This window comes from Pleurodeles waltl, chromosome 6 (genome assembly GCF_031143425.1).
Source record: "Pleurodeles waltl isolate 20211129_DDA chromosome 6, aPleWal1.hap1.20221129, whole genome shotgun sequence".
In the NCBI taxonomy this organism is placed as follows: domain Eukaryota; kingdom Metazoa; phylum Chordata; class Amphibia; order Caudata; family Salamandridae; genus Pleurodeles; species Pleurodeles waltl.
Window position 1 is genome coordinate 1,445,700,795 of NC_090445.1, and position 14,672 is coordinate 1,445,715,466.

The 14,672-nt window shown below is 40.2% G+C and overlaps 1 protein-coding gene across 2 annotated transcripts in view; it reads right to left on the reverse strand.

Moving 5' to 3' along the window:
- The window catches only part of WDFY4 (WDFY family member 4), a 778,336-nt gene that overhangs the window by 385,403 nt on the left and 378,261 nt on the right, over window positions 1-14,672 (reverse strand). For both annotated transcript variants that reach the window (XM_069240880.1, XM_069240879.1), the window contains exons 32-33: window positions 8,932-9,057; window positions 1,924-2,085 (exon numbers count right to left, since the gene is read on the reverse strand). In XM_069240880.1, the coding sequence (XP_069096981.1) occupies window positions 1,924-2,085; window positions 8,932-9,057 (288 nt within the window). The remainder of the gene's footprint in view (window positions 1-1,923; window positions 2,086-8,931; window positions 9,058-14,672) is intronic.

Below are 14,672 nucleotides of genomic sequence, written 5' to 3' on the forward strand. Positions count from 1 at the left end.
TGATGTTGACAATCCTGGGTTACTTTTGGAATATTTGGCAATAAAAGTAGAGGTGTCAGCTTATTTCAGAAATATTAAAGCTCTGCATCCCTTGAAGAATGAATGTCCAACTGGTAACGGTGTCTTGTATGTTTCACAAGGTTTGTTTGTGTCAATACAACTGTATAATTTATATATTCAACTGCACCACAACTTCTTTAGTTTGTTTCACAAATGTTTTCATGCTGATCAAACGCAGCCCTTTTCCAGAACAGGTGATAACTCTGCTGCTATTCGCAAATTTTAGGATAGTTTATAGTAAATATTCGTGACAGGCTAAAGGAAAATTGGCTCAGCGTAAATAATGTAAAAACTGAGCTCTTACTCTGTATTGTGCTTCAAAATATTTTGTGTGTCAAACAACTTTAGCTTACTATTTCAATAGCATATCATTCTGACCACAAGTTAGGCGAAATATTGTTGAGTCTTCTTGTACTCTGAACTCTCTATGCCTACTCAGGTGAAATCTATTTTTTTTCTCCAACTATGACAACTATTATAATTATTACAATTAATAACAAATATTTACCAACTGAATTCCGGAATGGGCTAAGATGAGGAATTTGGTCAAAATCAAGAGAAAAACAGGAATATTTTTTTCTGAAGAAGAGGAGAGTGGTTGCCAAACAAACATGTTAGGAGATAGCTCTAAGTTTTATGGAGCGGCTGGAAAAAAATGCTTTGTTCAAAAGCTCCTTGATATTCGGGTGTTGAGATGGAAAACTTTTTTGGTGCTTGTTTTTCCAGTCCCATTGTTCATAGTCAGCACATTTCCGAGTAGGAAGGTTGCAAGAAGTGAATGGCTTCATAGGTAACGCAGCAAACTATAAAAAATTTCATAGTGTGACAAGCAGAGATGAGGGGAGTGGAGAGTGGTCCGGGCTTAGGATCTGGATTTAGATGCAAAGGTGGCCTGGTTGGGAGGACGCAGCAATAGTGAATAGTGCTAAAGGCATTTGGATAGAGATTTGGGAGTTTATGATCAAATAGATGTTAAAAGTACTTGAGTAGCCTAAAGTCAACATCATGGAAGGAATAATTCTCTAGTTTGTTAAAAGCATTTGCTGAGTTTTCATCAGTTTCACTGTTTTGTTAGATCATTTGTAGATGCAGGGCATAGTACTTAGGTGGTGGTATTGCTGTTTCATTTGGTGTTAGTATTTACAATGAATGCCCGTCAGAAGTGGTGGGATGCAGCCCGATTTAGTAGTCATGTTTGGGAGTCTCTGTCAGAACTTCCCGATTGTCTGCTATTTTGAAGGGACACAAAGCAGAAGTGAAAAACTGTATTTGACTCAAACAGTTGATGCATTTGTTAGTCTATCTGGTGAATTAAAATAAAGTGAGCCACCAGGTGTACACAAATCGAGTAATCATGTAAGCAAGATAAATCATTACTCTGCTACATGGACACAGGAAAGAAGAAGTCACGAGAAACAAGTCTTAGACCACCAAATCAGAATGATCGCTAGATGATTTTACCTTGATTTGTTATAGGTGAAATGTCCACAAAACAGTGATAAAACCGCACAAAGGGACCAGAAACAAAGCACAGCCAGTGAGCTAAGACTCAATGATCTGCTAGTGGCATGTAAGGAAAGACTGCACTAATAGGAGTCAACGTCAGACTTCCCTGGTCAGATGCAATACATTGTGATACCACTGAGAAAAGAAATACTCCTATCGCTGGACAGCAAAGAGTCCTTGCAGTGTTCTATTGGTCTCCATTTATTCCAGACACAGAACTATGGCTCTTGTTGCCTCGCTGTACCATTCACCCACAAAACATACACAGATGGAAAGCCTTTCTAATAACAGATTTCTGATACCACGTATTGTTATCACAAAGACATATCACCAAAGCTTCTAAGGAATCCCACAAACCTTATGAGCACCGGAGGGCAAGATGATGATGGCCAACGTCTGAAGAAAGTCTGAAGAGATCCATAGGGCATCACAGGGGTAACGGTGATAGACTATGCACAAGAACTGCATCACGCTACCAGGATAGCTGATCTCCCAGGAGTCTTCCTTGCCTGATGGGGTCTAAACATCAACCAACACTGGGTTATATGTTAGATACATTCTCAACTGAGGAAAACACATTGCCCCCTCAGGCACCTTACACTTTTCATCTTTATATATTCATCACGCCTAGGTAAAATTGCTGAATTCTGGCACACATGAAATAAATCCCCAAGGATCAGAATTACAGCCAATCAACACAGTGATGCATGTTATAAACAGACATGGTTCTCTGTATTTGAAAACACACTGTTAGAGAGGTAGATGGTCCAAAAGCACACTGAAGACAGGCATAGAAAAACATCAACACTATGATGGGCAGACATACCTGCAAAAGAAACTGATGGTCTGGTCTACAACCAATAAGCCTACTTTGTCTGGCGCACAAACAATACAACATAAAAAGTGTCAGTTATGCTTATAAAAAATGGACAGACTGCTAGAAAACCATCTAAAGAGAGCAAGACATTTACACTTCTAAAACAGTTATGTAAGGCATTCATAGGAAAATCTCAATTATATCAAGATATTCATGCACAGTCACACTGATGGCAAGGTGTATTTGTTATATAGGCACTGTGTTAAGTTCCAGTCCAACGCAGATAATGTTTCATGTACTTATTGTAAGTTTTAAGCATAACAATACAGCAACAGAGGTTGCTTCTCCTGTCGTTCTCCCCACATTCTCCTTCCCAACTCCCCTTGTTGCCTGGTTGCAATCGTTCACTGTGATGTACCTAAGAATCCATTAGGTACATCACAACACATCTTCCCCCCAAATACATATGCAAACATTTTACTAATATAAAATCCCAAAAGACATACTCAACACAGTCTACTATATACATTAACCTTAAATTCTGCACAAAATATAGAAATACAGTACCACCCTTAATCACACACACAGTCCTTCAGATATTCCGGCTTCCTTGTCATGCGTGAAATGGTGAATTTATGATTTTGATCTATTTCCCTTCTAATACTTCAATCATAAACAAGTTGATTGGCTTCCATCACTCTGGGATTCCAATTACACTTAACCAGTCTAGACATGCTGCATACCTCTCAATTTTCCTAAGTAACATTCTTCTTTAACTCTTTGATACAAAATGGTCCCATGAACCTTGACTTCCCCTTGGATGACCACCTCAGTTTGTTCACAAACACCAACTCTCCTAATCTCCAGTTCCTGGCCACAGCACCATGTTTATTATCGAATTGCTCTTTAAACTTCCTCTGATTAATAAGAACTCTGCTTTCATCCACATTCTTATTACTACCATGACATCTTAACCATTTGGGATTCAACTTGGATCCACCACTTGTCCTCTCAAACATTGAAACAGAGATCTATTATTTAAAATGTTCAGAGTAGTATGATGAGCCCAAAGCTTATCCCTCAAAATGCTTTTGAACACTCCTCTGCGTGTAATGGCTAACTGAGCGCAACTCCCACCGAGCCGTTTCATCTTTTCTTCTAACCCATTCGCTTGCAGAACATAAAGTGCTGTGCGTTGATGCTCAATTGAAAGATCCTCCAGAAATGTTCTCATTTCATCAGAAACAAATCAAACCTCATTGTCAGTGACAATTATTTTGGGAATCCCTTCTGAAACAAATACATCCTTCAAAAACTCTATCACAGTTTTTGTAGTAACTGAACCAACTCAACAAGTGAAGATCCATTTTGATTTATAATCCACAAGGACTATCACATACCTCTCATTGGGATTCAATAAATTGAAAGGTCCTTCAATGTCCAGCCCTAAGTTGAACCAAGGTTCATCAGGTATCTCTATGGGAGATAAAGGTGCTGTTCTTACCACTTTAGTTTTGTCACTGTTGACACATAACCAACAATCCCTCACTAAATTCTCTGCTTATTTATCAAGCCCAGACCACCAATACTTTCCCCGTATTCTGGCTTTGGTAAGGTTCCTACCTAAATGCCCTTCATGGGCAAGATTAATTATTTTATCCCTTAATCCTTCTGGTGGAATCACACGATCTCCTATGAAAACTTGATTATCTCAGATACTTAATTCATCTCTCACTCCCCAGAATTTTTGTACCTCCACATTCAAATACTTCCATTCAGGCCATCCACTTACTATCATGGCCTTAATTTCTGCTAAAACAGTGTCTCCCTCATTCTCCCGATTCCACCCATTCTGAGATAAAGCTGATTTCATCACCCACATCACAGAGGTGCTCTGATCCATTGCATCATCTCTTTCAATAGGCAAACTAGACAAACAGTCCGCAGTGGCATTTCTCATCCCAGGTAAATACTCAGTTTTTAAGTTGAACTCAAACACACTGTCCAGCCACCTCTTAATTCTAGGAGTAGCCCTATCTGACCCCTTACAAGTGAACATTTGTACCAATAGTTTATAATCAGATCTCAAAGTAAAAGGTAAACGCCACAAAAAAAACTTGAAATGATGGATAGCCCATACACAAGCAAGTGCCTCCCATTTAATATCAGAATATTTTCCTTCCACTCCCTGCAGAGAACAAGAGGCAAAAGCTATTACTTTTATTCTCCATTAACCACTTGGCTCAAAACCGCACCTAGACCCTTGAGACTAGCATCAGTAGTGAGAATGGTCTTTCTGGCTACATCAAAATGGTTCAAATTCAGCATAATGCCTATCACATTTTTAACATTTACAAACGCTTCCTCACACTCATCATACCAGATAAATATGCTTCCTTTCTTAAGCAACATCCTTAACGGCGTAACCATACTCGCAAAACCTTGAAATAATTAAAATAATATTCTGCTAATCCTAAAAAGGATCGAACACCATCTTTGTCCACTGGAGCAGGTGCTTTAACAATAGATTCAGTCAGACTCATCTCGGGTTTGATAATCTGTCCAGAAATGACATGTCCAAAATATGTCACTGTGTTAACTCTGAATTGAAACTTCTCCCTTTTTACTGTGAGTCCATTATCTCCAAGCCTCATCAAAACTTCCTTTAAAGTAATGTCATGAGCTGTATCATTGTCACCATAAATGAGGCTATCATCCTGAAAAAAACAACACATTCCGAACCCCTTCCAAAACTTTCTTCATCAATCTCTGGAAACAAGTTGCTGCTGACGCTAATCCAAACGGCAACCTCTTGAACCGGAACACCCCCAATGGTGTTACCGAAGATGTGAGATGCCGGGAGACTTCAAGCAGCTTTACTTGATGATAAGCTGCTGATAGGTCCATCACGCGAAATATTTTTGCACCTTAAAGTATGGACAATGTTTCTGCTATGTTGGGTAGTGGTTGTCGATCCACCCATATGTGTTGGTTTGAATCCCTCAAGTCAACACACATTCTCATCTTAGTGCTGTTGTCTTTAGGTACTAACACCACTGGGGCCAACCATTCCAAACATTGAATTTCCTCAATGACATAAATTTTCTTCAGTTTGTCTAATTCCTGCTCCAAAAGGTTTAGCATTAGATTCAGCACCTTTCTTACTTTGTGAACAACAGGCGTAGTGCCATTATTAAGAATTATTTGATGTTCAAAATTCTTGAGAGCTCCCAGTCGATCTGTAAACACATCTGGGAACACCTTGATTACATCCTCTCCACCACTTACACCTTCTACTAACATTACGCGATCCGTGGCATTAGGATTTAATATAATACCCATATCCTTCTGGTGTCGCCAACCCAACAAGTTGTCACCTCTTTCGGCCACATAAACCTTTCCCATTGTTTCTCGTCCTTTGAAATGAATTTTCATTATGTTACAGCCAATGAGGTAAATTTTGATTCCTCCATACACCCCAGGATTGATATCAGGTTCATTCAATTGTATGCCTAGTTTTCCAATAATGGGCTGCAATTCTTATCTCCAACCAAGATATACAATGATCCAGAGTCTGCCAAAACTGTGACCTCTTTGTCATCAATAGTGATGTGACATTCCGGCATCACATGACCACGTTATCCTAATGGATTTCATTTGTTCCATCCTGGGATATGCATAATACAGCGTGTAGATGCATATCCGGTAGTTCAATATTATTCACTTTACTGCTCCTGCATACCTTTATGATGTGTACTTTTTTGCACAACCATTGCTCGTCAAATTCCTTGCAAAACAGGTGGGACTATTTGACAAATGACTCGGGTTACCACATCAGTAGCATTTAGTTTTAAAACTGTCTTTTGTTATCCGTCCTTTAAGTTTCTCCTTGTTCTGTGTATTCTTGTCGCTAGTCGTCTCCACTTGGTTGACCAAATCATAATCATTCTCCTCACTTAAGTTCACTTCAGACACACTTGTACTAAGAGGTTTCTCTTGCATCTCTCAAACCCAGCCTGTTGTGTGTTCCACAATGTCCAGTGCCCCTTTCAAGGTTGGATTCTTTGTCAAACTTTTTCTTGCACTCATGGATTATTGGTGCAACGTACTAACTGGAGTCTAATCAATGAGTCGGTGAGATCTCCAAAATCACATGTACGTGCCAAACTCTTAAGTAAAGCTATGTAATTTCCCACTTTCTGTTTTCCCTTGAGTTCTTGAAATGAATTTGTGTCTTTCCATAACTCCATTTATTTTTGGTCCAAAATGTCTCTCTAACATTAACATAGACATTTCAAAAATATATTGTGGTTCCCCTTCTGCCATGCCTACGGTAATTTCATCAAGACTTTCATAAATGTTACGACCTTCAATTCCCAAATTGTGTAGGAGTACACCTTGATTTCTCACCCCCTATAGCTATTATGTATAAGACCAGCATTTTCCTCCTCCTTTTCCAGGGTAATATAGGTTCCCTGCGTCAGACAGGAATTATGGAGGTGGTAACATGCTTCCTGCTGCCATTTCGTATTTTGCGTAAAATAAGGTAAGTACTAAAAAGATAATTCAAATGCAATGCTTTATTTTGTTGTGGTGGCTGTGATCAGTTGTTTTCTCTTTTGCTAGGTAATATTTTATTTCCTGTTTTTTTTCTCCTTGTTCTTGAACTTTGAGGTTAGATAATGCTGGGTAATATTTTATTTTCTAGTTTTTCTTTGTTCTTAACATGTAATTACTCCTTGCATGTGTGACAAGCAGCCTCTAGTCCTCTTTCTGTTAACATTAGTGTGCTAGTTCTTTCTTTATTTCTACACTTCCTGAAGGGGGAAGTTTAAACAATAGACAGCGATACGGAAGAGACAGAAAATGCCGTGAGAAACGTTCCCTGCATTGGAGGCAAGTGTAGACACTAAATGGTTAAATATACTTGGCGGTATATTTCAGTTTTATTACACCGTTGCAGTTCTTTAATTGGCGGTATATGCGCACTTTGCGCGTTCAGCGTTCTATCATTGCCGGCACACACAGCGTGTGGCCTAATAAGATGAGGAGCTCGCGCACAGTTGAAAGCACGTGCCATCACTGCCTGATTTAAAATATGAACGATGTCTAACAATTATCAGCGGCTAATAAGTAACATGTAGATTCCTTGTTACTTACGTCAAGAGATGCAGCAGTTCAAACATGGAACTCACCGTCTTGGTGATGAGACAGTCATTGTAAGCGTTCAAAGTAGTTGCCAAATGCAGCCGATATTTTGTATATTTTCCGCTCTTCGCCAAATATTAAGTTCCAGTCCAACGCAGATATTGTTTCATGTACTTTATTGTAACTTTAAGCATAACAACACTGCCACCACTTCTTCTGTCGTTCTCCCCACGTTCTCCTTCCCAACTGCCCTTGTTGCCTGGTTGCTGTCGTTCACTGTGATGTACCTAAGAATCCATTAGGTACATCACAGTTAAAGACATCACAACACACTGGTTAGTGTATGCATACTAGAAATATATAACTTACAAATTACACGTTATACACGGTGATGTAAAGGCAAGCAAGCACACACTCAAGTCAAGGCACATTGATGTACACGTCGTAAAACTACATATCACAAGGTACGGTAGTAAACCTAGTGGTAAAAACTTGCTTTTAATAAACACACATTTGAAGGTGGACATATTGGGGGTTATTACAACTTTGGAGGAGGTGTTAATCCGACCCAAAAGTGACGGTAAAGTGACGGATATAGCACCAGCCGTATTACGAGTTCCATAGGATATAATGGACTCGTAATACGGCTGGTGGTATATCCGTCACTTTTGGGACGGATTAACACCTCCTCCAAAGTTGTAATAACCACCATAGTATAAAAACAAAAACAAATGCAAAGTAAATGGTATATATAAAATTATAGTAGCTATTAATGCTAGGAAACACATATATGTAAGGAATGTGTGTTACAAAGCTTAACTTGCACCAAAAGGTTAAGTTTAGACCAAAAGTCTAAGTTTTCTCTGAGTAAAGTTAGAGTTTTGGTAAAAGTTGTAAAGTTAGACTTTTGATCTAAACTTAGACTTTTGGTATAAGTTTACCTTTGTGAATTAGGCCCTCAGACTTTTGTGCTAAACGCAGGCTTTTGGTGTAAGTTTACCTTTGTGAATGGGGCCTGCAGATGGTAATGTATACATGCTGGCATGCATAGACGGTGAACAAAGATTGCAACATATGCACTGGTGAAAAGAATGTGTGTATCAATAAAGTGATCCCAAGGCACTCATGCTATGAACAAGCTGTTGATAGGGCATGTATCTTTACGTGCACAGATGATGAAGACAGCATATGAACCAATGATGGCGGGCCTTTTATAAACAGACAAATGAAAAGGCATGCATGGTGTATATATAGATTAATTGCAACATGTGTGTGAGAGACACATGATACTCATAGCAGACAGGCGGCAAGCATGGAAGAGACGTGAAAGATAAGGACTGACAAGTAGTTTGGTACACTTAGACAGGCAGGCACAGGGAGGGAGTGGACCCAGAGCTCACCTTTCCTATTGTGACGTTCACCATCTCCAGCAGCAATAGTGCCGCCTCAGTGCACAGTCCGGCCTGCACCACCTGCTCACGGTTGTGGGTCTGCAGCACAGACTGGAAGGCCAAATCCAGAGTGCACTGAGAAGAGGACAGAGAGAGAGAGAGAGATGAAAAGGAAAGAGACTGAAGTCACTCTCGAGAGAGGAGAAATTTTCATTTTAAACAAGGCAAACATGGAAAGAATTAAAAGCACAAGTCCAAACCTAATCAGGGAGCTCAGAATGTGAGGTTTTAACTGCACCCAGTGCGGGGGTGTCACTAACTGCCTATCGGGTCATGTAAATGCCTCAAGGCACGTGCCTGCTCCTCTGCAGCACATGAAGGTGTGCTGGTGCCTATGAGGAGTTCACTGGTCTAATATTAGGTTTGTAGGTGATAGAGAAAGCTCAACAAAGCAGACTGTAACACAACTGTAAGGCGCTCAAAAGAACCCAAAACTAATATTCAGACAAAATCAAACCCAACATAAGGATAATTTAACACTGGATATTAATTAAGTCAAAATATAGTTTGGAGCATTGGCCATGACCATGTCGGAAACAGACCTGGTTCTTTCCCTGGGAACAGAGATTGGCTCTGGTAAATACAGTTCACTCATACTTAATTATTATCTGAAGAACTTTGAAACTGCCCAAATAGTTCGGTCCCTTCTTTCCTCACCCTCTCTCTTATGGCCATAAAAGGACATCTTCACATGTAACCACCAAGGCAGTCTTCCGACTGTGCCTGTACTGCAACAGAGATAGCCTTTGTTACATGTGTCCGGAAATCCTAGTTTGAGCTCAACTGGGATTACCGGATGTAAGCAGAAACGTGTGGCTTTGGGTTCTTACATGGACACACTACACCATGTAAAAAGATATGGAATTTATCGGGGTAAAAGTCCCCCGAATGTGGGGCACAAATGGTGCCACAATTAGAATCCCATTAAGTAGACAAAAACAGGTAAGTGCATAGGAATATTGCACCCAGTAATTACCGTATCCAATGGAGTCAGTAATGCGGAGTGTGGTATTGCCAGATCAGTTTCCACAATACCTCATAATTACAACCACAGTAGCAAAACTGCATTGTCTTCCAGACCTATTTATATATTTACCACTAAACCAAGTCCAAAAGACCTCTATGATGTTGTTGCTGAAGTACATAATTATACTTAAAAGTTATGAATCTGATTTCCATCATGCTATAAGGGTCAAGGGAGATGATTACAGTTGCCAGTTTTGGTTTGTCAGGCAGTACTCAATTTTTTAATTTGGGCAACACTTGATCTGGTAGTAGGGAAGCTCGTCATGAATTTCAGGTTGAGGTGTCCACCGAGTGGTATTAACATCTGGTCAAAATCCACCACAGCTAACAAACATGTTTGTTGTTAAATTTGTAATTGACCAAGGAAATACTTGAGTCAAGTGCCTTTTTTCTCTCTTGGGTTATTACGTTTTCAAACTAAGTACACGCTACCAATGTTTAAATCTTGAACAATAATTTGGCTTCCTGAGATCGTAGAACTTCTGTACAGTCCAGATTCAGTTAATATCTCTCTTTGTTTTAATACTTTTTTTAAATCATGTTAATAATAATTATGTATAGTGTAATACGGCGGAGACATGACAAAGTGAAGTAAAGTGAAATATATTCACATTTTTTAATGTTTTGTAAAGTGCTGCACTGCTGCCTTTGCAGCTACTAAGCAGAATGTGATGGTGTACTGCAGGAGCGTTATCTCCAGCTCCTGTGGCATCTCACACAAGTTTCCCATGAACCCTGAGTGCCTCTCAGTGGTTATTTTCTTTAACCTCTTGGGTGCCGGGGACGAGGACATAAACAGCTCCATGTTTTTGGCTATTCCCTGTCACAGGCACTTGGCCTACCTATACAAGTGAGGTATCATTTTTATTGGGAGACTGAGGGGAACGTTGGGTGGTCGGAAATTTGTGTCAGTGCAGAGATCCCATTCAGAAATGTGGGGGAAATGTGATTTTGTTAAGCTAAATTTGAGGTTTGCTGAATATTCAGGGTAAGAAAACAATGGGGGATCCACGCAAGTCCCACCTCCCTGGACTTCCTCGGGTGTCTAATTTTCTGAAACGTCTGGGTTTAGTAGGTTTCCCTAGATGGCTGCTGAGCCCAGGACCAAAAACCCAGGTGCCCCCTTGCAAAAACAGGTAGTTTTGTAATGCAGTCATCAAACATCTATCCATATGCAATCTATTTATCCCTTTCCTTTCAATATACGGGAGTGACAGTAGTTGGAAGGATTCAACATTGAACAAAGTACAAAGAAGAGATTGACGTCAGGTACCTGTGAGAGTTGGCATTTATTTTAGTAGGTGGTCCCTCTATTGTGTCTTTACTAGATGTTTGAGGAATGTTTTTGAAGTTACCATGCACTGCAGGAATCTGTTGTACCCGATAAGATAGTTAAATTTAAAATAAAAACACCTAATTTGTACAGAGAGCCATGGTTCCACCACAGGGTTTAGGAAAATGTCAAAAATAAAAAGGTGTGATGCTTCAGATGCAAATTGCTTGCTTAAATCTGGACAGGAGTTTGAGTGCAGATTTTCTTAGTTACCTGCTGTTAGACCCGACAGCCTTAAGGCAGTCTTCACCCAAACGTTTTGCCTCCTTGTCTCATATTTTTTCTGATTCTTTTTGTTGGCATTGGGAATCTGAACTCTTTACCACTTCTGGCCAGTGCTAAAATGCACGTGCTTATTCCCTAAACATGGTAAGATTGGTGTACAGCCAACTGGCCTATTTAATTTACTTGTAAGTCCATTGTAAAATCGTGAACCATATACCAAGGGCCTAAATATCAAATGCTACTATTGGGCCTGTAGCAATGATTGTGCCATCCACTTAAGTAGCCCTTCAAACATGTCTCAGGCCTGCCACTACAGAGCATGTCTGTGCAGTTTTACTGCCACCTCGACCTGGCATTTAAAACCTTTTGCCAAGCCTTAAACTCCCCTTTTATTAAGCATAAGACAACCCTAACGTAGGCCCTAGGTAGCCCATAGGGCAGGGCAATATATAAGTAAAAGGTAGGCCATGTACTTTTAAGTTTTGCATGCCCTGGTAGTGAAAAACAATTACATTTTTTCACTACTTTGAGCACTACTTCTCTCCTAGGTTAACACTGGGAATTCCTTAATACATTTTTCAGCTGTAATTCCTGATGTAAAAGGAGGAGCTGTATCATGTTTCTTATCTTTGGAATGGTAATAATAAATTATCTTTACTGGTAAAGTCAGATTTAACCTTACTATTTTAGAAATTCCACTTTTAGAAAGTGGGCATTTCTCTGAACTTACAGCTCTGTGTGCCTGCAGCCTGTCTCCAATACTCATCTGGGGTGGGTGACAGCTACACTTTGCGCATTCCCTCTAGACAGCCACAAACACAGGAAGGTTAATGGTTTCTGAGTGATCATCTGCATTCATCAGCATTCTGATGGCTCTTCCTCGGCAGGAAGGACAGAAGGGGTTGATGCTTACACCTGAACAGGCAGTGCCTGTCCCCACACAAAGGGCTGATTACCCCCTACTGACAGTCTGGAGCCAGGACTGAGGAAGAAAGGATACTTGTGCACTTCAAAGACCCTTCTTTTAAATCATCCCCACTTCAAAAGGCACATTTGGGAATTAGTTCTGGGTCTCTGACCCCACCAAATCAGACACTTCTGGATCTACAAGTGGACTGCTTACTGCATCAGGACTGTCACTCTGCTGGACAGCTGACCTGGAAGGACTGTTTTTCTGCTGTGCTACTTTGTTTCCTGCCGCTCTCTGACCTTGCTGCGAGAGAGCTGGGCTCCGTCTTGCAACACAAAGTGATATACAAAGGCTTGTTGGCTTGCCTCCTGTTGCTTGAGACTCGGAATATCAAAGTCTCTTCCCCTTCTCCTGTGTCTGGTACCCTGGAAGTTGACCCAGATACTTGCTCCAGTGAAAATTGACGCATCGCTTACTGCAAGAGGTAGACCTGAAGCACTGGCAATGTTTCAGCAGTAGAACCGGCACAGCGTATTTGGAACCAGGTCTTCGTAATGGCACCATCGGAACCACCGCATCATCACCATTGCTGAAGGAAGATCGGCGTATTCCATTACTGTGTGGAGAAACCCAGTGCATCAGCTTCGGAGCCCATCGCATCACTAGCACTGCGTAAGGAAAATGGAATCATCTTGTGAGTGCAACCAGGATTAAGGTACTTTGCTCAGTGGGCCCTTCTTGGGTCCTGTAGCCGTCTTGTGCTTCATCATGAGTGGCCTGCACTCTTGACTTTGTCCCGGACCAGCATGACCTCCAGTAACCCCTAAAGTGCTATTTGCTTCTAAGCACTAGAACTCTTTTATTCTTGACTCCTGCTTGTTGGATTTTTGCCATTGTGGACTTTATTCATTTATAAAATTATTGTCTATTTTTCTAAACCTATGAGGAGTTTGTTTGGGGGTGTTTTCATTGTGTCACTGTGTGTGAGTGTTGCACAAGTACTTTACACATTTCCTCTTTAGATAAGCCTGATTGGTTTGTGCCAAGCTACCAGAGAGAGACCACAGGTTATCTGACTTACCCTGACTAGAGTTGTGATCCCTACTGGGACTGGATATATAACCCTGTCAACAAGTGACCCATTTTTAACAGCTGAATATTTTCCCTTTCAGTCTGGAAGAAAAATACTGAGGTAGGCACATCTCCCTTATGTAGTTTATTATTCTTTGGGTTTAGATTTGCTATTACTACCTCCAAGCGGGCGATATTTTTGTAGATGATATTTAGAGCATACCACTAAATTCAGACAATTTCTGTCAATGAGATTCTTGTGCCACACCAGTGAAATATTAGTTAACAACAGCTTGATATCTAGCAGGACCCAGGTAATTTATATCTAGACGGATGTTTAGCAGAGTCTCAAATTGTCAGACTATTATGTGGTATTTCATGTTACTTAATGATTTTACTTTGTGGTTGAGACAACATTTTTGTGATATTCTTCAGACTAAACCCTGAAATGCAAAATCTAAATGAAAAATCAAGAGGTGGTGGACACCTGATATATTTTCCTGGATGGAAGTCTCCCGATACCCAACTGGATTGTGTCTCCATTTTTTTCTTTTCAGCTATCTTTGGCTTCAGCAGTACGTCTACCAAAAAGCATTGTATAAGTTGTGTCTGTATTTACCAGTTCTCACCACGAGCACTTATTACTAAACCCTGGCACATACTTAGGATAATTCACCACATGGTGGTGCTGTGTGACTACTATTTTTAGCAGAGCACATCAGTATAATGTTAACCTATTTAATATACTTAAAAAAATGATAAAACAAAAACTTCCAACCAATCCCTATAGTTTGACACATTTATTTGAGTGTGAATCTTAGTTGGTATTGCTGGCATTGGTATTTGACAGCAGTGTCAGGGGTTGTATTTGGGGTTATCTGCAGTTGACTCCTATGAAATTCCTTGGGCCCTGGCATTTGATTTATTTTTACAAATTAAGCACTGTTGAAAAGGGTGTGTGTGGGGGGAGGGTTCTAATCTAATCTTTAGTTAATGTTAAAGTGGCAGTATGTCAGTCTGGATGCTGGACAAGGGTGTCAGCTCAGCTTACTTTTGACTCAGGAAGTCCACTCAAATCTGACAGTTTGGTGTTAATGATTACATGTTCATCAATTGCTTTTGGTT